This window comes from Eleutherodactylus coqui, chromosome 5 (genome assembly GCF_035609145.1).
Source record: "Eleutherodactylus coqui strain aEleCoq1 chromosome 5, aEleCoq1.hap1, whole genome shotgun sequence".
NCBI classification, from domain to species: Eukaryota; Metazoa; Chordata; class Amphibia; order Anura; family Eleutherodactylidae; genus Eleutherodactylus; species Eleutherodactylus coqui.
In genome coordinates, this window is record NC_089841.1 from 199,041,205 (window position 1) to 199,064,234 (window position 23,030).

Here is a 23,030-nt window from a genome sequence, read left to right on the forward strand (position 1 = left end):
CTTATATTTACTGGAGGATAGCTACATAATGAATGAATGAAGAAAAAATCACCGTAATAGCCCTTTAACACCCTTGTCTCCTAGAGGGGTTGTCCGGTTACTAGACAACACTCATCTGTGTATCACCAGCTGTGATAAGAAATAAAATCAGCTGTACTTCTCCCTCCTCTGCCACCTCAATCCAGCATTGTAGCCCTGCTGTCCTCCAGGGGTTTGTTGTTGGAGATGATGTTACCGGATATCACATGATCGTTGCAGCCAATCAGAAGCTGCAGAATTATTGCCCATTCTTCTGGCATCAGTGCTCGCATCCTGGCTGCCATGATGCCAGAAATTCAGAATGGTGATGCTGCGGCCTTTGATTGGCTGCAGCTGTCACCATGATGTCACCATGACATCATCTTCAATAACAAACACCAGGAGGACGGCAGGGCTACAATTTTGTAGAAGATGCGCAAGTACAGTTGATTTTCTTATTTTAGCACAGTATAGGGGAAATGTTGTCCGGTAACCAGACAACCCCTTTAACCAGAGCAGAATGGATGTATCTGTATGCTTGAGAAAGGCGTGTATTACGCCGAAACGCGTTGCATAGGATCCCGCAAGTATTTTTTTATACGATTGTATGAGGTTGAGACCTCACTCTTTTATGTGCATGAAATAAAAATTTCTTTTTGCCTCTATCCAAATATTGGCTATTGAGACATTCAATATTGTTTTTTACATATGAAAGCAGCGCAGGTCCACAGCTTTTTCTTGTAGTTCTATTTAACCAGAGCAGATAATGGTTACAAAGAGCGGTTCTTCCACTGCAGGCCCCGTTACAGCCATGTATTACATGGACAGCCCATTGATTTCAAAGGACACACTGCATGAAGTGACACGTTGGATAGGCTCCGACAGCAGAGAGACTGGCAATATACAGTAAGAGAACCCCGACGGATGTCCTCCAACATCTGAGCTGTACAGTCTTAAATCATAATGTCTTCAGAGGTCAGACAGTGGATTGGAAAGGATTAATGGAGACCTCCCGCGGCGTAAATCCGCGGTAAATAGAACATGCCACGATTTATTTCCCACTGTGGAAATCCGCTGTAGAATTCTGCATGTGAGCATTGGCAGGCAGAAAGCTTCGGTTCAATAGAACATAATAGCTGCAGATTTCCGCCGTGGGAAATGCGGTAGAAATCCGTTTTTTTGTCGGCATTCACCCATAGTTGGCAAGAAATTGCCAAAGATATGACTGTTGAGGCTAAGGTCTGACAGGGAGGTTTTATTGCATGTATTATAGAACATCAGTTGTAATCCTTGAGGTGGCGCTGTTGTGCCTGGGGAGAGTTGTTATGAGGCTTGGTGCCCCGTTACAAAGACCTATCTGTTTGTTTTATATTGAGAGGGAACAGTGATGATACAGTAAATTTAATAGTTTTATTATTGCTTTTACTGTTTCGTATAAAGGAGCGGGGGTTCTGTTACTTTTGTGAAAGTTTTGTAAAGTTGGTATTCAATTTATAAATCGCCTGCTGTGACCTTTGTAATCCAGTCGCATGCAGACTTTTGTCTTTCTTCATATAGGTGGGTGTAGTACTGGGTATATGAAGTGGAGCAGAAAACCCCTCTTTCCTGGTCAAGGCTGGGTTAAATTTTCAGTGCCATTGAAAGGTGTCCTGGCAGTGTGGTTGAGAACGGCTCCATGCATTATTTACAGGCACTCGTCTAACACAGCATCTTTATAAATAACCGACTGCTGACTGATTCGTATTGTCAACTACAAGTAGGAGAAAGCTTTATAAAATATGCCAAAGTTTAATCAGCCTGAAAACTCTGTATTATATAACTCATTAAGTATATTGTACATTCGTAGAACTTCTCTACGGCATATAAACAGTCTATTATCTATTTTCAGATGAATTTTGGTATGCAGTAAATGGACAATATATCACACACAACGTACCTGTTAAGGCCGCCTTCACCTCTGTGCTGCAACCTTTGGTACAGATCTGGCACAAAATACCGGAAGAATTAGCGCTGCATGCAGCGTTTTTCCTTCCGGGAAAAAACGGCGGGCAGCTGAGCAGAAGCCGAACGGACACCAACATAGTCAATGGGGTTTGTTCGGCGCTGTACGGTTCCGTCATAAGACTGACCTGTTGGCAAGGGGATTCACCTTTCCTGCTCCCTGAACAGAGCAGGGAAACTGGCGCAGATGTGAAAGCAGCCTGTTATATTTGGTGGGAATGGGTTGAACTGGTAATATTTGTTCTGTTGGTATCTTACAGCATTTGCTACTTTAGAAAGAAAATTATATTGAAAAACCACTTTATGTGCCAAAACAGGCCGGTCCGTAAGGGATTAAAGATAATCATAAAAGACCAACATATTTTTTAACTTCGTCCACTATGTGTTGCAATAAAGCATTATTATTGCCATTTAATATCTGTTGCTTGTAATGGTCAAGATTCCCCGATTACCCTCTGTAATGGTTACTCACAGGAAGGTGCCGTTGCTCTTTACACCATTCAGCAGTAGTTGCTCAGATTCCTCTCTAAGAATGCTGCCGTGGAACCAAGGCATTTTTTCATGAGCGGTGGTGGCAATCAACTTCTCTAGCTGAGGTTTTTGGCTGATAAAGGCTTGTTCGAGAGCTTCGCCCTGTAAATTCCAAAATACACAGAAATATTAATGGATATTTAGTGAGTGGCCTATTTTGAGCTTTACATGGGTATTGCCATCTGACACACAGCATATGCCATGACAGTCCATTACATGCAGGTCCCATGTCTGGGATGCACACTTAGCTTATGTTTGGGCCCCCAGCACCTCCAACTCAGTTGAATGCAGCAGCAGTGGGTGGTCAGAATTTACAGAAAATGATGTGAAAAAAACTGGAATGGAGGCGCAACCCTCTAAGCTACTAGAAAATGTAGATCAAGGTCCAATGTGTGATGGTGAAAGCACTTCTTTCACCATCACACATTGGACCTTGATCTACATCTTCTAGTAGCTTAGAGGGTTGCGCCTCCATTCCAGTTTTTTGCACATCCTTTTCACTAGACTCACACCCACACTGGTGGAGTGTCATCTGATTGGCAGCACCTCCACCATTCGAAATACTCCATCATTGGAAACACTTTGTACTCCATAAATATTCCACTACCCTCACTTGCTCCCCCTTCCTTTTTCGTTTCTTTTACTCACAGAATTTACAGAAAAGAGTGGCCATCACTACATTTTTCTATAACTTGTAATTTTTCTTAATCCAAGGACAGAAAGTGCACCAAAAAAATTTTCTTTTCACTTTTTAAAATTTTATATCTATGTAGGGGACTTGAACATGAAATGCTATGATTGCACTGACTACTACTGACTATGAATACATTGCAGTACTTCTGTATTGCAATTACGGTAATTATTGCTAATCATAGCGATCACAGGCCATGGCAGATCTGGATGCCTCTGTCTAGCGTGCACTTGCCATCGACCTTCCTTGATTGCATGGTGAAGAGTCGATGATGCCACAGAGAATTCGTCATATAAAGGTTAAAGAGTAGGGATTGCAGTTCTCACCAACCCCCAATGTTGCAATGGAAGGTAGGCCGTTAGGCTCATCTGGTTGCCACTGGGGAAAAAACGGTCCCGGATTCTGAGCCCTCGTCATCCATCGGGCATAGATTTATGCCCATTCACAGGAACTACTCCCATCTAGGGTATACATTTACACCTCGTGGCAGGAAAGGGTTAACGTAAATGGTCGGGGGTCTGAATTAAGCTAGGGGTTTGAGGTCTGATATAAATATAAATCTAATTTAGAAGTCTAAGCTGGGGTTTGACAGTAATATACTGGGTCTGAATATATTTGGCCCGACCCTTTTATATTTTACAGCAACCTCTCCAATGCCTTTCCATAGGCCCCTTTTACAAACACATAAATGAACCTGTAATACACTTGTATGGAAGCGGCTTAAAATAGCTACAATGAGAACTGTATATTTGCTTGATGAGTAAAGACAGGAAATTTTGATGACAAGATTATTGGAGAGATGATGATTAAGATAGGAAGAGGTCATCAAAGCAGATCCTGCCTCGATCTGAGGAACTAGGAATCGGCGGAAACTTTAGGTGGCCATAGCTAATTTTAAGCTGTAGCACCCTAAGTATGTAGAGCACAGTAGATTAAATCTGACCTTACCCGTAAATTCCATGTTTGCTGTACATACTCTCTAATAAGATTTTCCTTGAGGTCTTCAAAAGGTCCTATTTTCGGTTGAACACCAGATGGGCGACTGAAAGACTTCTTCAACAAACAGACAAGTCCACTACTTTCATAAGTGTGGTAATTGCAGAGCTCAACTGGGGAGTTATGTGATATTCCACCAGCTATTGCATATGTTCCACTCAACTCTCTTTCAATTGTATAATGGTAAGGTTTTCGGCCATGAGATACTGATAGGGCATAACCTCCGAGGTAACTTCTGCTCTGCCGCAACAAATATAGGCCATCACTGGAACCTCCTTGTTTAAGATAGTCCTCAGCTTCTTCACGTGTTATGTTGCCAAAAAAGTATGGCAACTGGTTTGTGTTGTCTGCCATGCTCTCTATAAATACTTAAGACTGGATATCCACAACAGAAGTTGCAGCCTGAGACCTGTGAAAACAAAAGCAGACATTTTAATCATTACTTTTATTTGCTTTTAAAAACAGTATAGTTTAGTACAGTTTTTCTGCAATGGGTGACAAGCGGGAAGAGGCCTGCACTCCTACCGGAACTGAAATTTACTTACAACAACACACCACACTGTTCTACTGGGTACACTATGTACTACTTAATGTTTGGCCGGCCAGGCAAGTTACCCACAGATCTAGCCCTTGGAATACAAACCACAGATGAAGTCAACCCGTTGCCATCCACTGATTGGGTACAAGAGTATCAAAGAAGACTTCAAGACTCCCAGGAAATTGTTAATGCTCACATGAAGGAAGTTCATCAGAAACAGGAAAGTGACTTTGCCAAAAATACTATAGCTTCCTCATTAAACATTCATGATAAAGACTGGCTTAAGAAACTTCCACGGACCGTAAAATTGGACTCTATCTGGGAGCGACAGCCTTACACCATTTTGTCCAAACCCCACGCTGATAGAGAACCGTATTATATTGCACAGAAGAATCAGTCATGGAAGATCGTACATTGGAACAGACTTAAACTGTGTTCTTTACAACCACCACCTTCAGAATCTGACAGTGAACCCGATGTGGCCAGTGGAGAATTGGACCTTACTTCGGATACTGACAATTCAGTCCCTTCAGTCTTTGACCATAGTAACCCAAGTACCTGGTTTCTGATGCCCCACTTGATGGTACCATATTACCAGCCAAGTCCGCAACCTGTTCCTACTCGTCCTACATCTACACCTCGGAGAAGACTCCCAGCAACTCCAGTGATGCCAACCAGATGGTCCACCAGGAGCACCAGAGGACAACTACCAGTTCGTTATTGCGAGTAACTGTTTCTGTTTTCATTTTTCCTAGTGGAGTTTGTTTTTGTTCTGGGTTTTTTATATTTGTTTGGTGTGTTTTTTCAGTTTCTTCCTTTGGATTACAATTTGTTCCTTCCTTGGATTTATAAGTGTTGAGACTTTTATCTTGAGAGACTACTCATAGACTATGCTCTAAAGGTTGCACCCCAAGAGATTACTTGGAGAACTTTTTCAATTTAGTTGTTGATCTTTTTTGCTTGCTTGTTGCCTTAACTAATCATCTCTTTCAGACTACCTCATCACCGGCATTAATCGGCACTCTAATTTCAGTTGTGATTCTTGACTTGACTAATTTTACCTCCTTTCCAGGTTGCACAGCGGACAGTGTGTTTTATATGTGTACTGTATTTTATGCTAAAAATGTAAATGCATAATGTAGTATTTGGGGAGAAGTAGAATGTATAGACCCCATAGCAACTTGAGACCTAGGGTTCCGCCTTAGCTCAATCTATTCTCCCGGGTAAAACGAACAAATTTGTTCTTTGATATCAAGCTGCCAGGTCAAGCTGTCAACCCAAACCAACCTTTGGACACACAGAAGAAATGCCGAGGATGTCTGTTGTATTAGCAAGGGAACATCTGTAGTGACCTGGACTGGTACTGCAGAATAAAGGTACTTTACCTGCAAGTAAACAGCAACTGTTCTAACTACCAGTTCAAAGTATAGTTAGGCTGGACTTTAGTTAATAAGAAGAGCGAGTCAGGAAACTAAAGAGTTAAAGTTGTTTAGGCATCGTCGTAAATCAGTTAGCTAGCAGAGCTGTGACAGGCTCCCTCAGTTGAGAACAGGTGGGAGTTCAGGTTCATTTTGTATTGCCGCATATAGAAGTTGATAACAGTGTTAGAATATGCAGTAAAGAAGAGAAGTGCAGTACATAGGGAGTATGGAGTGAGACAGTGAAGAGGTCACTCAGAGGGGAGAGGAGCCGAGATGGACACAGAGGAAGCGGATAGCCATGTAAAGACCCAGTTTCTTCCTTCTCCTCTGCCCTGCTGTAATTAGAAACACATTATATAAACTGTCAAGAAATCCTGTGTGTAGCTGCTCATAAATTACCCCGATGCTGAGAGACACTGTTTGTTTTTTCCAAACTTGATGTCCGTTCAAGCCAGTGCTGCTTTCTTCATAGAAGTTTGTGAGTACCAAAGAAAACTTGAGCACAGTGTTTCAGGAATGGCAAAACTGTTAGTGGGATTTATAAGGGGTATTTCGTGGCAGTTCTCTCTTTACAGCTCTTCCTTAGCTCAGATGCTGCCTCCTCAAAGTTTGTTTATCTGTGTGTAAAATGTTAAACAGTATATATACAGGTTGTATATGCAATTTCTGGAGCATAATATTATTGCAGACAACCACGGTTCTGAAAGTAAATGGTGTGTCTGTCATTTACCTATATACGTGTGTTAGTCTTATTTCGCTACAAAGTGCTCTTAATCTAGGCACTGGCGTCACGATCACCAAATTCCAAGAGTCGTCCAGATCCCGTTATATACCTTCAACGGTGCACAAGATTACAAAGAGCATGCTGCACTCATTGCCACCGTGACATGGCTCCTCAGCCACATCTTAGAAACCACTTAGAGAGTGCAGGCCTCTTACCACTTGTCGACCGTTGCAAGATATATTTCTCTTGTGTTTATTCACTTAGCATTTTGCTAGTTGATAGAGATGAGCGAGCACCAAAATGCTCGGGTGCTCGTTACTCGGGACGAAATTATCGCGATGCTCGAGGGTTCATTTCGAGTAACGAACCCCATTGAAGTCAATGGGCGACCCGAGCATTTTTGTATATCGCCGATGCTCGCTAAGGTTTCCATTTGTGAAAATCGGGGCAATTCAAGAAAGTGATGGGAACGACACAGCAACGGATAGGGCAGGCGAGGGGCTACATGTTGGGCTGCATCTCAAGTTCCCAGGTCCCACTGTTAAGCCACAATAGCGGCAAGAGTGGGCCCCCCCCAACAACTTTTACTTCTGAAAAGCCCTCATTAGCAATGCATACCTTAGCTAAGCACCACACTACCTCCAACAAAGCACAATCACTGCCAGCATGACACTCCGCTGCCACTTCTCCTGGGTTACATGCTGCCCAACCCCCCCCCCCCCCGGCACGACGCAGTGTCCACAGCGCACACCAAAGTGTCCCTGCGCAGCCTTCAGCTGCACTCATGCCACGCCACCCTCATGTCTATTTATAAGTGCGTCTGCCATGAGGAGGAACCGCAGGCACACACTGCAGAGGGTTGGCACGGCTAGGCAGCGACCCTCTTTAAAAGGGGCGGGGTGATAGCCCACAATGCTGTACAGAAGCAATGAGAAATATAATCCTGTGCCACCGCCATCAGGAGCTGCACACGTGGGCATAGCAATGGGGAACCCATGTGCCACACACTATTCATTCTGTCAAGGTGTCTGCATGCCCCAGTCAGACCGCGTTTTTTTATAAATAGTCACAGGCAGGTACAACTCCGCAATGGGAATTCCGTGTGCACCCACAGCATGGGTGGCTCCCTGGAACCCACCGGCTGTACATTAATGTATCCCATTGCAGTGCCCATCACAGCTGAGGTAACGTCCGATTAAATGCAGGTGGGCTTCGGCCCACACTGCATGCCCCAACCTGACCGGGCTTTTTAATTCATAGACACAGGCAGATACAACTCCCTATTGTGAAGTCCCTGTGGACCGACAGCATGGGTGGGTGCCAGGAAGCCACCGGCGGCACATAAATATATCCCATAGCATTGCCCATCACAGCTGAGGTAATGTCATGTTAAATGCAGGTGGGCTTCGGCCCACACTGCATGCCCCAATAAGACTGGGTTTCTTTAGAAGCTTACACATGTAGTTACAACTCCGTGTGGACCCACAGCATGGGTAGCTCCCTGGAACCCACCGGCGGTACATAAATATATCCCATTGCAGGGCCCAGCACAGCTGATGTAACGTCAGCTGTAATGCAGGTGGGCAAAAAATTAATTGGATTACACTGAAGGCGAGGGCCCCCAAAAATTGGTGAATTGGTTAATGTGGCTTAATTGGTAACTAGGCCTGGAGGCAGCCCAGTTAAAATAAAAATTGGTTCAGGTGCAAGTTTCAACGCTTTAATGAGCATTGAAACGTATAAAAATTGTTTAGAAAAATTATATGACTGAGCCTTCTGGGCCTAAGAAAAATTGCCCGTTCGGCGTGATTATGTGAGGTTTCAGGAGGAGGAGCAGGAGGAGGAGGAGGAATATTATACACAGATTGATGAAGCAAAAATGTCCCCGTTTTTGATGGTGATAGAGAACGATGCTTCCATCCGCGGGTGCAGCCTACGTATTGCTTAGGTATCGCTGCTGTCCGCTGGTGAAGAAGAGAAGTCTGGGGAAATCCAGGCTTTGTTCATCTTGATGAGTGTAAGCCTGTCGGCACTGTCGGTTGAAAGGTGGGTACGCTTATCCGTGATGATTCCCCCAGCCGCACTAAACACCCTCTCTGACAAGACGCTAGCCGCAGGACAAGCAAGCACCTCCAGGGCATACAGCGCGAGTTCAGGCCACGTGTCCAGCTTCGACACCCAGTAGTTGTAGGGGGCAGAGGCGTCACCGAGGACGGTCGTGCGATCGGCTACGTACTCCCTCACCATCCTTTTACAGTGCTCCCGCCAACTCAGCCTTGACTGGGGAGCGGTGACACAGTCTTGCTGGGGAGCCATAAAGCTGTCAAAGGCCTTGGAGAATGTTCCCCTGCCTGCGCTGTACATGCTGCCTGATCTCTGCGCCTCCCCTGCTACCTGGCCCTCGGAACTGCGCCTTCTGCCACTAGCGCTGTCGGATGGGAAGTTTACCATCAGTTTGTCCACCAGCGCCCTGTGGTATAGCATCATTCTCGAACCCCTTTCCTCTTCGGGAATGAGAGTGGAAAGGTTCTCCTTATACCGTGGGTCGAGCAGTGTGTACACCCAGTAATCCGTAGTGGCTAGAATGCGTGTAACGCGAGGGTCACGAGAAAGGCATCCTAACATGAAGTCAGCCATGTGTGCCAGGGTACCTGTACGCAACACATGGCTGTCCTCACTAGGAAGATCACTTTCAGGATCCTCCTCCTCCTCCGGCCATACACGCTGAAAGGATGACAGGCAAGCAGCATGTGTACCCTCAGCAGTGGGCCAAGCTGTCTCTTCCCCCTCCTCCTCCTCAACGCGCTGAGATATAGACATGAGGGTGCTCTGACTATCCAGCGACATACTGTCTTCCCACGCCTCCGTTTCCGAGTGCAAAGCGTCTGCCTTTATGCTTTGCAGGGAACTTCTCAAGAGGCATAGCAGAGGAATGGTGACGCTAATGATTGCAGCATCCCCGCTCACCATCTGGGTAGACTCCTCAAAGTTTTCAAGGACCTGGCAGATGTCTGCCAACCAGGCCCACTCTTCTGTAAAGAATTGAGGAGGCTGACTCCCACTACGCTGCCCAGTTGGTATTCCACTATAGCTCTACGCTGCTCATAGAGCCTGGCCAACATGTGGAGCGTAGAGTTCCACCGTGTGGGCACGTTGCACAGCAGTCGGTGCACTGGCAGATTAAACCGATGTTGCAGGGTCCGCAGGGTGGCAGCGTCCGTCTTGGAGTTGCGGAAATGTGCGCTGACCTGGCGCACCTTTCCGAGCAGGTATGACAAGCGTGGGTAGCTTTTCAGAAAGCGCTGAACCACCAAATTAAAGACATGGGCCAGGCATGGCACGTGCGTGAGGCTGCCGAGCTGCAGAGCCGTCACCAGGTTACGGCCGTTGTCACACACGACCATGCCCGGTTGGAGGCTCAGCGGCGCAAGCCAGTGGTTGGTCTGCTCTGTCAGACCCTGCAGCAGTTCGTGGGCCGTGTGCCTCTTCTCTCCTAAGCTGAGTAGTTTCAGCACGGCCTGCTGGCGCTTGCCCACCGCTGTGCTGCCACGCCGCGCGACACCGACTGCTGGCGATGTGCTGCTGCTGACACATCTTGATTGCGAGACAGAGGTTGCATTGGAGGAGGAGGAGGAGGAGGGTGGTTTAGTGGAGGAAGCATACACTGCCGCAGATACCAGCACCGAGCTGGGGCCCGCAATTCTGGGGGTGGGTAGGACGTGAGCGGTCCCAGGCTCTGACTCTGTCCCAGCCTCCACTAAATTCACACAATGTGCCATCAGGAGATATAGTGGCCCTGCCCGCCTGTGCTTGTCCACGTGTCCGTTGTTAAGTGGACCTTGGCAGTAACCGCGTTGGTGAGGGCGCGTACAATGTTCCGGGAGACGTGGTCGTGCAGGGCTGGGACGGCACATCGGGAAAAGTAGTGGCAACTGGGAACTGAGTAGCGCGGGGCCGCCGCCGCCATCATGCTTTTGAAAGCCTCCGTTTCCACAAGCCTATACGGCAGCATCTCCAGGCTGATCAATTTGGCAATGTGCACGTTTAACGCTTGAGCGTGCGGGTGCGTGGTGGCGTACTTGCGCTTGCGCTCAAACAGTGGCGCTAGCGACGTCTGGACGCTGCGCTGAGAGACATTGCTGGATGGGGCCGAGGACAGCGGAGGTGAGGGTGTGGGTGCAGGCCAGGAGACGGTAGTGCCTGTGTCCTCAGAGGGGGGTTGGATCTCAGTGGCAGGTTGGGGCACAGGGGGAGAGGCAGTGGTGCAAACCGGAGGCGGTGAACGGCCTTCGTCCCACCTTGTGGGGTGCTTGGCCATCATATGCCTGCGCATGCTGGTGGTGGTGGCTCCCCAGCTGATCTTGGCGCGACAAAGGTTGCACACCACTGTTCGTTGGTCGTCAGGCGTCTCTGTGAAAAACTGCCACACCGTAGAGCACCTCGACCTCTGCAGGGTGGCATGGCGCGAGGGGGCGCTTTGGGAAACAGTTGGTGGATTATTCGGTCTGGCCCTGCCTCTACCCCTGGCCACCGCACTGGCTCGGCCTGTGCCCACACCCTGACTTGGGCCTCCGCGTCCTCGTCCGCGTCCACGTCCTATAGGCCTACCCCTACCCCTCAGCATGGTGTATTACCAGTAGTGCAGAAACAGAACGCTGTAATTAAATGTGCCGCTTACTGGCCTGTGGTTGGAGGCTCACTTCGCTTACCGAACGCACAGCAGAGCCAGGAAATAATTTTGCGCAAGCCTGCTGTAATACTTAGCTGGCTGCGTATGAATTAGAAGGACAACTACACCCAGCACAGACCCAGTACACTGAGGACAGTCACAGGCAGCCCAAATAGATTTTTTTTCCCAAATGTTTTTGCAAAGGCCCACTGCCTATATTCAATAAATATATGTCTTCTGTCCCTGCCTCACCGCTACTGGCCCTGGAGTATGTATAATTACTGCAGGGCGCAATGCTCTGCACGGCCGATATACAAAAAAAAAAAAAGTGCAACACTGCAAAAAGCAGCCTCCACACGACTGCACACGGTTAGATGTGGCCCTAAGAAGGACCGTTGAGGTTCTTGAAACCTAAAATACTCCTAACACTCTCCCTATAGCAGCTCCGGCACCAACAGCACTTTTCCTCCTCTATGTCAGAACGCATCTGTGGCGAGCCGCGGGAGGGGCCTATTTTTATACTCGGGTGACACCTGATCTCGCCAGCCACTCACTGCAGGGGGGTGGTATAGGGCTTGAACGTCGCAGGGGGAAGTTGTAATGCCTTCCCTGTCTTTCTATTGGCCAGAAAAGCGCGCTAACGTCTCAGAGATGAAAGTGAAAGTAACTCGAACATCGCGTGCTGCTCGTCTCGAGTAACGAGCATCTCGAACACGCTAATACTCGAACGAGTATCAAGCTCGGACGAGTACGTTTTCTCATCTCTACTAGTTGACCAAAAAACTATTAACAATTCTATTTTTGAAAGCATTCCTACTTTGCTGCACTTTTTCCACGCCTGCCTAAAACCTTTGAACAGTAATATATATTGTTTATATATTAACAATATACAATGTATATATATTATTGCAAACAATTATGACTATTGATATACAAAAGCCTACATATCATTCACAGGAACAAATATGCAAATCAGTGATTATTTGATATTGTACTCGGTATGTTTAATCCGCATGGGATATTACAAAAACAGCTATGAAAAAGAATTATTGTGCAATTCTCATTATTTTCAGCATTGCTAAATCTACCCCAGCCATCACTACTATAGCAGTCTTTCATTAACAGGCACCTCCATTACTATACACATTATACTATATGCAGTATTTGTTTTAGCAATACACTGTTTAATAACATTTATTATTTATTGCTGTCTTCGTTCTGAAACCCCATCCCCCCATAAACTCCAAACTACTGAAATCTCTTGGAGGACTTTTTGAGATTATTAGACAATAAATGAGGCTGGTGACTATGGCTTTAAACCACCATGGAACAAGAAGCTGTGACAAATGACAACTAAACAATAAAAAACAGACCAGGATAGGTCATCGATAGTTGATCAGCTGGAGTGCACTGCTAGGGAGCCCGGATGATCAGCTGATCCGGCATCCGTGGTCTGTGGCAGGATATACAGGGCTCGAAGCAGAAGCTGCGGCTCCAATCTCTGTTTAGTGGCCGGTATTTGTAACTACAGGCTGAAATCAATAACAGCTGCGCCTGCAGGTGCACACGCTGGCCACTACACATGGCATGAAGATGAGATGAAGGTCTTTCTTCTCACTAGCCAAGACCTAGTGCATCTGCAGGTTGTGCAGAAGATATTTAAGTGCAATGTTTTTCAGGTTTAATATGTAATCTCCTGAAATGAACTAAAAGGTCTTATTTTTGGAATCTCTCATACTGAAGACACTTCTTGCAATTATTGCAGACCTTGCAGAGAACATTGCTTGCTGTACAGACTAGCTATGAAAACTTCCTCCTGTCCTATATGCTTGTTTTCCAGTCCCGGAGGCGCTACTAGGACAGAAAAGGGGGCAAGCTGTTGCAACATGTCTGTAATGCTCAGCGCATTAACCCCTTAAGGATCAGGGTGTTTTGGGCCTAAACGACCAGACACTATTTAGAGATTTTACCCATGTTGTGGCTTTATTGCCCTATTTTTTCCTTCAGCTACCAAAATGATTTTTACTGCATTTTTTGTCAGTGACGTATAGGGCTACTTTTTTATATCTTTTTTTCTTACAGCTGACACCCGCCCGTAACAACTCCAATAAGCTGTGCAGCTGTTAACCTTTTAAATGCCGTCATCAATTCTGACAGCAGCATTTAAATCCCCCAGCTGATGTTCCGTGGTCCCGTATGGCCCCCCGCAATGAGATCGCAAGTGTCATGGCAGCCGGGGGCCTTCTGAAAAGCCCTAGAGCTGTCATAGTAGAGTGCCTATCAAGCCATGTCTTTGGGGTGACTTGATGTAACGCCATAGCATTACATTATACTGCGACCGGACAGGCATTGTATCATACTGTAGCAGTGATCAAGACATCACAAGTTCTTGTTCCCTATGGGGACTAAAAAATAAAAGTTAAAATTAAGTTTAAAAAAGTTTTATTAATTATTAAAAAAAGGTAATAACAGTTTAAAAAACAAACAAACCCATTTGCCATAGTTATAATAATAGAATCTAAATAATGAAACAAAAATGCATATTTGGTATCGCCAGGTACGTGAAAGTCCGATCTATCAAGATAATGCATTATTAACCCCGCATGGTGAACGCCATCAAAAAATAAATAAAGAATGCCGGAATTGCGCTTTTCTGGTCACCCAGTCTCCAAGAAAAAAAATGTAATAAAAGCAATCAAAAAGTCATATGTACTCTAGAATGGTACCAAGGAAACTACAGAACGTCCCGCAAAAACTGAGCTCTTGCACAGCTATGTTGATGAAAAAATAAAACAGTTATAGCGGTCAGAAGATGATGGCAGAAAGTAATTTTTAAAAATTAAATATCGTCGAAAATAAATAAAAGTAGTACAGCAAAAAATGACTATATAAATTTGGTTTGTAGCAATCGTACTGACCCATAGATTAAAGTTATCATGTCATTTTTGTTGCAGTGTGTACGCCATGGAAACAAGACGCACCCAAAGGTGGCAGAAGTTCATTTTTTTACCATTTAACTCTATTTAGAATTTTTAAACGTTTTTCAGTACTTTATATGGTACATCATATAGTATCCTTGAAAAATGTAACTTGTCCCCTAAAAAAACAAGCCCTCATACAGGTATTTCGATGAATAAATAAAAGAGTTATGATTTTTAAAAAAGGAGGGAGGAAAAACTGAAAATGGACAAAAAAAAAGGGCCACGTCCTTAAGGGGTTAATAGGTTAATAAAGAACAATCCAGCAGAGGCTGTATGAGACATTTTTTTTTGGTTTCTCTTTTGTTTTCTTCTACTCGGTGTAATATATTTGATTTGTGTTTATTTACCTGAGTGCTCATCTGCCAAAATATACAATGAGAGATTTATGAAACTGTCTAAAACAAAAACTATCTTTGTTACCCACAGCAGCTTTCAGAAAATGAAAGCGGTTTTGTAATTGGTTGCTACTGGCAATAAAGACGGTTTTATTTTTCAGAACTCTCCCCATAGTGTGACTATATTCAGAATGAAGACTCGCTTGCCTTTCCACTTCCCCTTTCCAGAATGTCACAATATCTGTATCTCATTAAATATGCAGTTGCTACTGGACATATTCCATATTTTTCAAAGGGGTTTTCTGGGACTTTTATACTGATTGCCTGTGCTTATTATAGGTTTCCAATATCCAATCAGTGGGGGTCCGACTCACTGCACTGTCAGCAATCAGCTGATTGATGGTGACTGATCAGCAATAACAGGTACAGCCACTAAAAAATGTACAAAGCTGCAGCCGCTTTTATCCGCTGATCGGTGGGAGTCAGATGGCCCACTCATCTGATATTAATGGCCTATTCTAAAGAACATCAATATTGCAGTCCTGGAAAACCCCTGTAGGCTATTCTCATACAGCACTATTGGGTTAGTATTTAGCACCAGGATTCATATGTAAGTATAAGTCAAACAGCGTCAGACTGGAATGCCTGGGGCCCACCAGTAAAATTCATTCTAGGGGTACATTGTACAGTACATTCAAATATTACTCAATCCCCATGTTAGTGGAAAAAGAAGGGGGGCCTATGGAGGGAGGATAATGCAGGACTCCCAATGCACCTAGATGTCATCTCAGCACTAGCCTGTGTGTCTATATAAATAAACTAGTCATGCTGCCTATCTGTATGTACTGATCAATGAGTGGAACAGGTTGCCACGGGAGGTGGGGAGTTCTCCTTCAATTGAAGTCTTCAAACAGAAACCGGACAAATATCTGTCTGGGATGATTTTGTGATCCTGCACTGAGCAGGGGGTTGGAGCCGATGACCCTGGAGGTTCCTCCCAACTCTACCATTCTATGATTCTACTGCAATGAGTGTACTACAAGATACAGCATATTTGTGTATGGAGGCTGGGGGCCCACTTTTGGCTCAGTGCCCATCGGGTCATTCACCTGTTCAAGCCAGAAGCCAAAGACAAGTATGAAAGGGTTTGCATCTCTTTATTTTTTGGACCCATTTCTGGTTCTAGTTTACATATACTGATGCAAAATACTGCCATGTGAAAGTGGCCTTAATCTGCATTTTTTCACTGTGTATCTCCTCTTCTGAGAAATGCATAATGATATAATACAGAACATAGCACATATGCTGCAGTCTTGCCTTTCTGTTTCTTTTAGGCCTGTGTCATACGGACATATTTGCACTCCAAAATTTTGTACGCACAATACGCAGAAAACTATTGGTTACACAAGCATATATTTTGCACTCTTGTGTTGCACAAAAAAACCCTCTATTTTCCTCGACATTTGCGCAGGAAAAGAACACATCTTGAACTCATTACATTAGTTGGCCATCTCAAAGTCTGGAAGCATCATTGCGTGTTTTTTTGCACAGGTGCAAAAAGTGCAAAAAATGACCATTCTAGAAAAACTCAGCGCAAATGCGCACACAAATATGCATGCATTCGTGTGACACAGGCCTTAGACGGTAATGGCATTCGAAGCAGTTGCCTGCTGTTTTTGCCCATTCATGCTAAGGAATAATATTGAGTTCTACATTTGAATATGTTAGTTGGAACAGCATTGTATTTGGCTACCATTTGCTTCACAGTGCACCCAAATGACAGAAAGGGGAATCCCATCTACTCAAAACCCTACCCTACAAAATCATACCCTACACAAGGATAACCGTCTGAAAACCTTATCCCTGGACCCTCCCTTTCTGTGTCACAGGAAACCTCTAAATTTGAGGGACTTTATAATTAGGAGCGCATTGCCCTCTGACACACAAAAAGGAACTTATCCCTGTAATGTAAGGAGCTGTAAGACCTGTTCACATGTACTGACTGCGGACAGGATACGCATCCCCAACACACAGCAGGACTATAAGATCCCAGGGACATTCACATGTTCCACGTCCAATGTTGTGTACCTGATCATGTGCAGTAAATGTCCGGTTTGGGGGCTTTATGTTGGAGAAACGGGACAAAAACTGAAAGTGAGAATAAGGTCTTATCGCCACACAATTAAACAGAGAAAGACAGAATTACCGGTGGCGGAGCACTTTTCTAGTCATGGACACAACATAGAACACACGCTGTCTTGGGGTTATATTTGACTCTGATCTTTCCTTTACCCCCTACATCCAATCTCTGGCCTGAACATGCCACCTGCACCCCAAGAGCATTGTAAGAATCCCCCCCCCCGGCGTGGTGCTGGTGGCATGCGGTGCCGCGCGCGCACTTTTGAGTGCAGCTGCCATGCACAAGTTCCCTTTCATTATGATCATTTGGGAGTGGGCTGTCTCCCTCTCTCTGCCCCTGGACGGAGGCTTTTGTTTAAAGGTCTGGCAGGGACTTGCAGTCACTGCCAGTTATTGGTTTCCTTAAAGTGCTAGCTAGTCAGCCTCTGTAGGACTCCTGCCTCTATCAGCTTGTTTGCTATAGTTGCTACCATCTGCCAGGTCTTTCCATCTGCCTCGGTTCTGATTAGTTTGTTCATATTGGTTGCTTTTCATCTGCTTTTTCTGTCAGTATTCTACCCTTCCATCAGTTACGCCAGTGTCCGTTCTCGGTCACTAGTGAGAGTAGGGACCGCCGTCCAGTTGCCTGCCTGGGGTTAGCCAGGAGTGGAGGCAAGCAGGCAGGGATAGAGGTTGTGGGTGAGATCCAGGGCAACCCGGGCTGGCATATCAAGGGCAGTATACCGTAACATCTGGGCAATCCAAAAAGAGAAACAGATAACTCAAATTCCAGTGAAGTAGTTTCTTGTTTTATTTAGATTCTTGTGCCATAAAAATACAGGAGCTAACAAAGACTGAGTACGTGCTTTGAGACCACAGATGGTCTCTTGATCTGCGCAATCCCTGACACACAAAGCTTCAGGCATGCTTTCTTCAGGGAGGCATACCATATCTCCTAAACCAAACCCCTCTTTACTCCACCTGATAACATGCGTCTTGTCCTACTAATTGCGATCCCTGCTGCAGTCAGAACGATTCAGCCACTATATGGCTCAATTTGAGCACTGTATGTGTATAGCATCCCTCACTCTCCACCTCACCATGCCTTGCACAGCTCCACCCCATTTACCTTCTGTATCACCCCATTATTTTTAGCAGATAAGCTCGTTGGAGCAGGACCCGCACTCCTACTGTTTCCATCAATTGATTACTACATGTAACTATGGTTTTGTTTCTATTCCCCCTGTCTTGTTAGTGCTGCGGAAAATGTTGGCGTTATATAAATAAAATTATTATTATTAAAGTCACCATATTAAAAGGCAATTTCAAGTCACAAAGACATAGAAGAATTTGGGAGTACAAACTTATAATAACTTTTGACACTTTCAACAGAGGCCTAAATTCTTCAAGAGGATTCATGCGTGGCTGGGAAGTATGGGAAATCTATAGCATAGATAACACTCTGGCTTGGTGACCCTTCAACACTAATTCAGAGACCATAATAATTTAATTATCAGTGGACTATTTAAGTATTTATTTCTCTAGTCATCCTGTTCTGGTGAAAATTTCTTTTTTTAAGTGCAAATTAATCACATCATGTCTCTTCCTTGTCATATGTATATACAGTATATATGTATATGAATCTTCAGATCTATGTCATTATGTCTGAGGAAGAACCCTGAGTAGGTTTGAAAGCTCGCTATAACATTATGTATTTTTGTTAGCTATTAAAAGGTATTATATCCACAAGATTACTTGGTTTCTCCTGCTGAGAACATTCACATCCACTCAGAGTTCATAGGAAGAAATCTGTGATTGTTCTCAGTAAGAGAAACCAAGTCATCTTGTAGATAAGATACCTTTTAATGGCTAACAAAATCTATGATGTGACAGCGAGCTTTCAGATCTACTCGGGGTTCTTCCTCAGGCTTAATTGGAATACATCAGAAGAGGTATATATATATATATATATATATATATATACGCACACACATATACATAGAAAAAGGCACAGACATGATGTGATTAATTTGCACTTAAAACAATACCAGAGCAGGATGAGTAGAAGAGTAAATACTTAATTAGTCCACTGATAAGGGATGTGAAAGTTTTATGGTCTCTAAATCAGTGTTAGGGGGTCACCAGGCCAGAGTATTGTCTCTGCTCCAAATTTCCCATATTCTGCACTGATGCAAGAAGCCCCCTCTGAGGTTCATTCTGGTCTTGACAGTGTAAAAGATGGTTATAAACGTGTACTCCCAAAATCTTCAGTGACCCTGAGATTTGAAATTGCCTTTTCATATAGTGACTTTCATATGTTTTATGTTGTGTCCATGACTAGAAAAATACTCCGTCGCAGATAAATCTGTGACTCTCATATGTGTATTTGAAATCAATGGGTTCTATTTTGTGCGAATTGCACAAATTCGTCCGTGTGAATCCGGCCTATAAAATTGCAGAAAATGGGATTAAAACTATTCATACTTGACTGTGCACTTCCTATTCGTCAGAATGATTTTTGACATCCCTCTCTGACCCATCTTGTTGTTTATTTCCACAAGATCCCTTTTTGCTGGATCTTCATCTTTCATCACATCATTTTCGGTATTCTCTTGACAACGCTGCACGAGAAAACCCCACAAGGTCAAGAGTTTTTGAAATACTGGCCTTGACTAGTCTAGCACCGATGAACATACCTTGTTTGAAGTCGCTCACATTGCACGATTTCCCCATTCTAGTGCTGATTTACACAATAACTAATCCAAAGAAAACATGCTCATGTGATTTTAGGCTGCGCTCCGAGGTCTAATTTTCAAGGCAAAAACTACATAGCGGCAAGCGTAGTTGCGCATACGGCCGCCTTAAACCGCCCTAACATATACATCTCAAACCAAGTTGCATTTTGCTTAAAGATGAACTAAATAAAATCATATAATAAGGTTATTTTGCATAAATTTAAGCACAGTGAATTTTCTTCCAAAGGAAGATCCATAAATTCCCGGCTGTGAAATAATACTAAAAAAGGAAAAAATAAGCTCTAAAAGAGAATTTATATTGAAGTTCACTTGCAAATGAGTTTCCATAAATTCAGTTATCAATGTTGACAGGACATAATAGCCTCATTCACATATGAAAAAAGCCTCTACATGAAAGTAAAGTAATTAATACTAAATACCACAAATTCCGGCCTGAAGACGCCGTGCAGTAAATCTTCAAGGGAATGTATTGTAATGATGATGAGGATGAGAGGATTACTCACAGTAACACCATTCTGAACGTGATCATTCACGCCAGCGCTAATAGCGGCTCTCAACTGTAAGGCCGGATTCACACAAGCGTAAGTGTATTTGTGCACGCTTCTGCCGAAAGGGACGCTTGTGTACGCAAAAACAGATGGACTAATGCTCTCAGCCATTGAAATGGCCAATAGTTTCATGATTTTAAACTGTTCTCTTTCCCTGCTCAGATGCAAAATAGAACCCGCTACGTATTTTTTGCCCATTCAGCAAAACTACGGTGTAAATGCGCACGTAAATGCATGAACGCTCGTGTCAATCTGGCTTAATTCGTTGATTAATAAATAGTTCAAATGTAATATTGTATTTAATATCTTTACCTTCTCGTTTAAAATCTCCATTCTGTTTCTCTACTGACGGTAACCAGGTCAGTGTCTAGTTGAATAACAGAAGATTTCAGAAGAGTAACACCAAAAGTAGAGCAGAAATAACCAGAAGCAAACTTGAAAGTACAGCCACAGGACCCGTTGACTTTCAAAACATCAAACTCGGACAAGGCAAGGACATTAATTCTACTCTCTATTAAGTAGTTACTGATTCTGGACTTGCAACAAACCTTCCTTCCAGCATTGATCGTATCTAGCTTTGTTTACAACACCAAACATTTCATCATGAAAGATCATTCCATAGAGCCTATTCATGTATCTGGGGCAAATTGTTTGCAGTAATTAAATAACATACTGAAAAAAGGAAAATACTAGCATGGACATAATCCCCTATCTGTTCTATATTTTTCCAATCCAAGGATTTACCTTCACTTCTTGGCTCTTCAGCTTTCCTGTACTGTATTTGACTGGGTTAATTTGGCCCACTAGAAGAAGTCATTCTGAGGGTCCACCTTCCACCTATGCAAGATATGTGCGCACCTATTGAATAGTAAACGTTTTTGCTAGTATTGCAGATATTGAATAAATTATCTATGAGGTCAATAGGGTATTTGTTATCAACGTTTAAGAAATTTACCCTACTGGCAAATGATTGGCTTTAATGTCTGTTTCAGATCAGGTTGTCTTGTACCGATAGTTTGAGTGCAATTATTGTGGCACAAACTGGGCTCACCAGATTAGTCTAGTGGACTAGTTCAATTCTGTCAATACCAACCATCTCTAAAAATATCTCAAGCGTAATATTATGCATCTTCTCTTTTTACTCAGGGGTGTAGTTAGAGGGGGCAGCTGGGGCATGCTGCAATTTTGTGCAGATTACGCATGGCCGGATTCCATTGAAGTTTGGTAAGCTGTCCATCCCGCCGCATTTCTGCAGTTACCATTGCGGAAGTATGCGGGATACGCGTCAACCCCCCAGCACCTTTGGCTACTGTGCATGCACGACGAAGTGCTAGTTGAAGATGCAGGGGTCACCGAACGGGCACCAGGTCGAACTCTGCTGTGGGAATCCTGCATACAGGCCTAAGGCATAGCTAGCAGCTTGCCGTGCCTCGGTTTATTTTATGTGCTGCTCCTCGCTGGGCTCATGTGCCCCCAGAGGCTGCTGTTTTTCCTTGGGTTACCCTGTTATTGCTGGAAGTAAGAAAGAGAAAAAGCAACTTAAACTTTTATCTGAACTAAGTGAGAGCCTCTGTGACTTTGTTACCCCCCCCCCCCCCCCATACAGACATTGCTAACATTTATATGGGTTTTTGCATACTCCATACTCCAGTACCTTGCTATGTGACCTATTATCTACATCTAGACCTGGATGCATATGGAAGTATGGCTTTAGGGCATGCATCCTCTATTTGAATTGTTCGGTTACAACATAGCTTATACCACATGTATTAGTGTGTCTGAAACCAGGATGCTGGAAATACCACATGTGCGACCTGTAGCTACACAAGAGCCCAGTAGGCAGATAATATTTAGCAGACTGTTTCCTGTTTATCTGACCATGTACCTTACAGTGTCCAATTTTGTACAGAGTTTTATTGTAATGTCTAAAAAATTAATGGATTGCATTATACATTGGAGTCCTCATAGATTCACACTAGAAATACATAAAGTACTACATACTTTCCAAAACAGAGTGTAAGTAAGAAGCAAAATATTCCATAATGGGGTTGCTTTAAATATGACCAATTGGTTTGCAGCTGCTGGGGCATCCATTGACCACCTCATTATAACATTTCAGACTGAAGTGATCACATGCATAGTAAAGTTTAAAAGACAAAGACTTCTTCATAAAAACCCCTGCAGCATATTTTCCAAAGTACCAATTAAAGATATTCCTGTAACTAGGACAACAATGAACCACCCAGATACATTACAGGAAGTGATGCCAAGGGAATACTAGAGAAACTCTTTTACTGATAGCCTATTCAGTCTCCGATAACCTGTCAAAAATATGGTATTTTAAGGTCCACTAAACAATGTCTACTCCTGAAAAAACTAGCTGATAACACATGCATGCAAATACTTCTAGAAACTCGCAGAGATGGATACACAAAAATATGCAAAGAAGTTAGCTGGACACTGTGCAAATGAAACGATAAAGGAAATTTAGACAATGTAAACATAACACTTGTGTTGAATGAACTTTTGAAAAGTTCAGTCTGTTTGGTGAACTTTTGTAAAAAGTTCAGTTCGGTCCAAATTAGTTTGAACTGAACCAGAGGTTCACCAAAGCCCCTAGAACTGGTGTATAACACTGTTTAAGACCTATATAAGCCCTATATAACACTCTGAGAGACAGTGCTATACACCAGTGTTCAGGAC

General features: G+C 43.9%; 1 protein-coding gene across 2 annotated transcripts in view; it reads right to left on the bottom strand.

The window, feature by feature from the left end:
• Nucleotides 1–23,030, bottom strand: part of SYK (spleen associated tyrosine kinase) — an 82,519-nt gene that overhangs the window by 49,699 nt on the left and 9,790 nt on the right. For both annotated transcript variants that reach the window (XM_066604052.1, XM_066604050.1), the window contains exons 2-3: nt 4,190–4,646; nt 2,492–2,652 (exon numbers count right to left, since the gene is read on the bottom strand). In XM_066604052.1, the coding sequence (XP_066460149.1) occupies nt 2,492–2,652; nt 4,190–4,591 (563 nt within the window). In that variant the 5' untranslated portion in view covers nt 4,592–4,646. The remainder of the gene's footprint in view (nt 1–2,491; nt 2,653–4,189; nt 4,647–23,030) is intronic.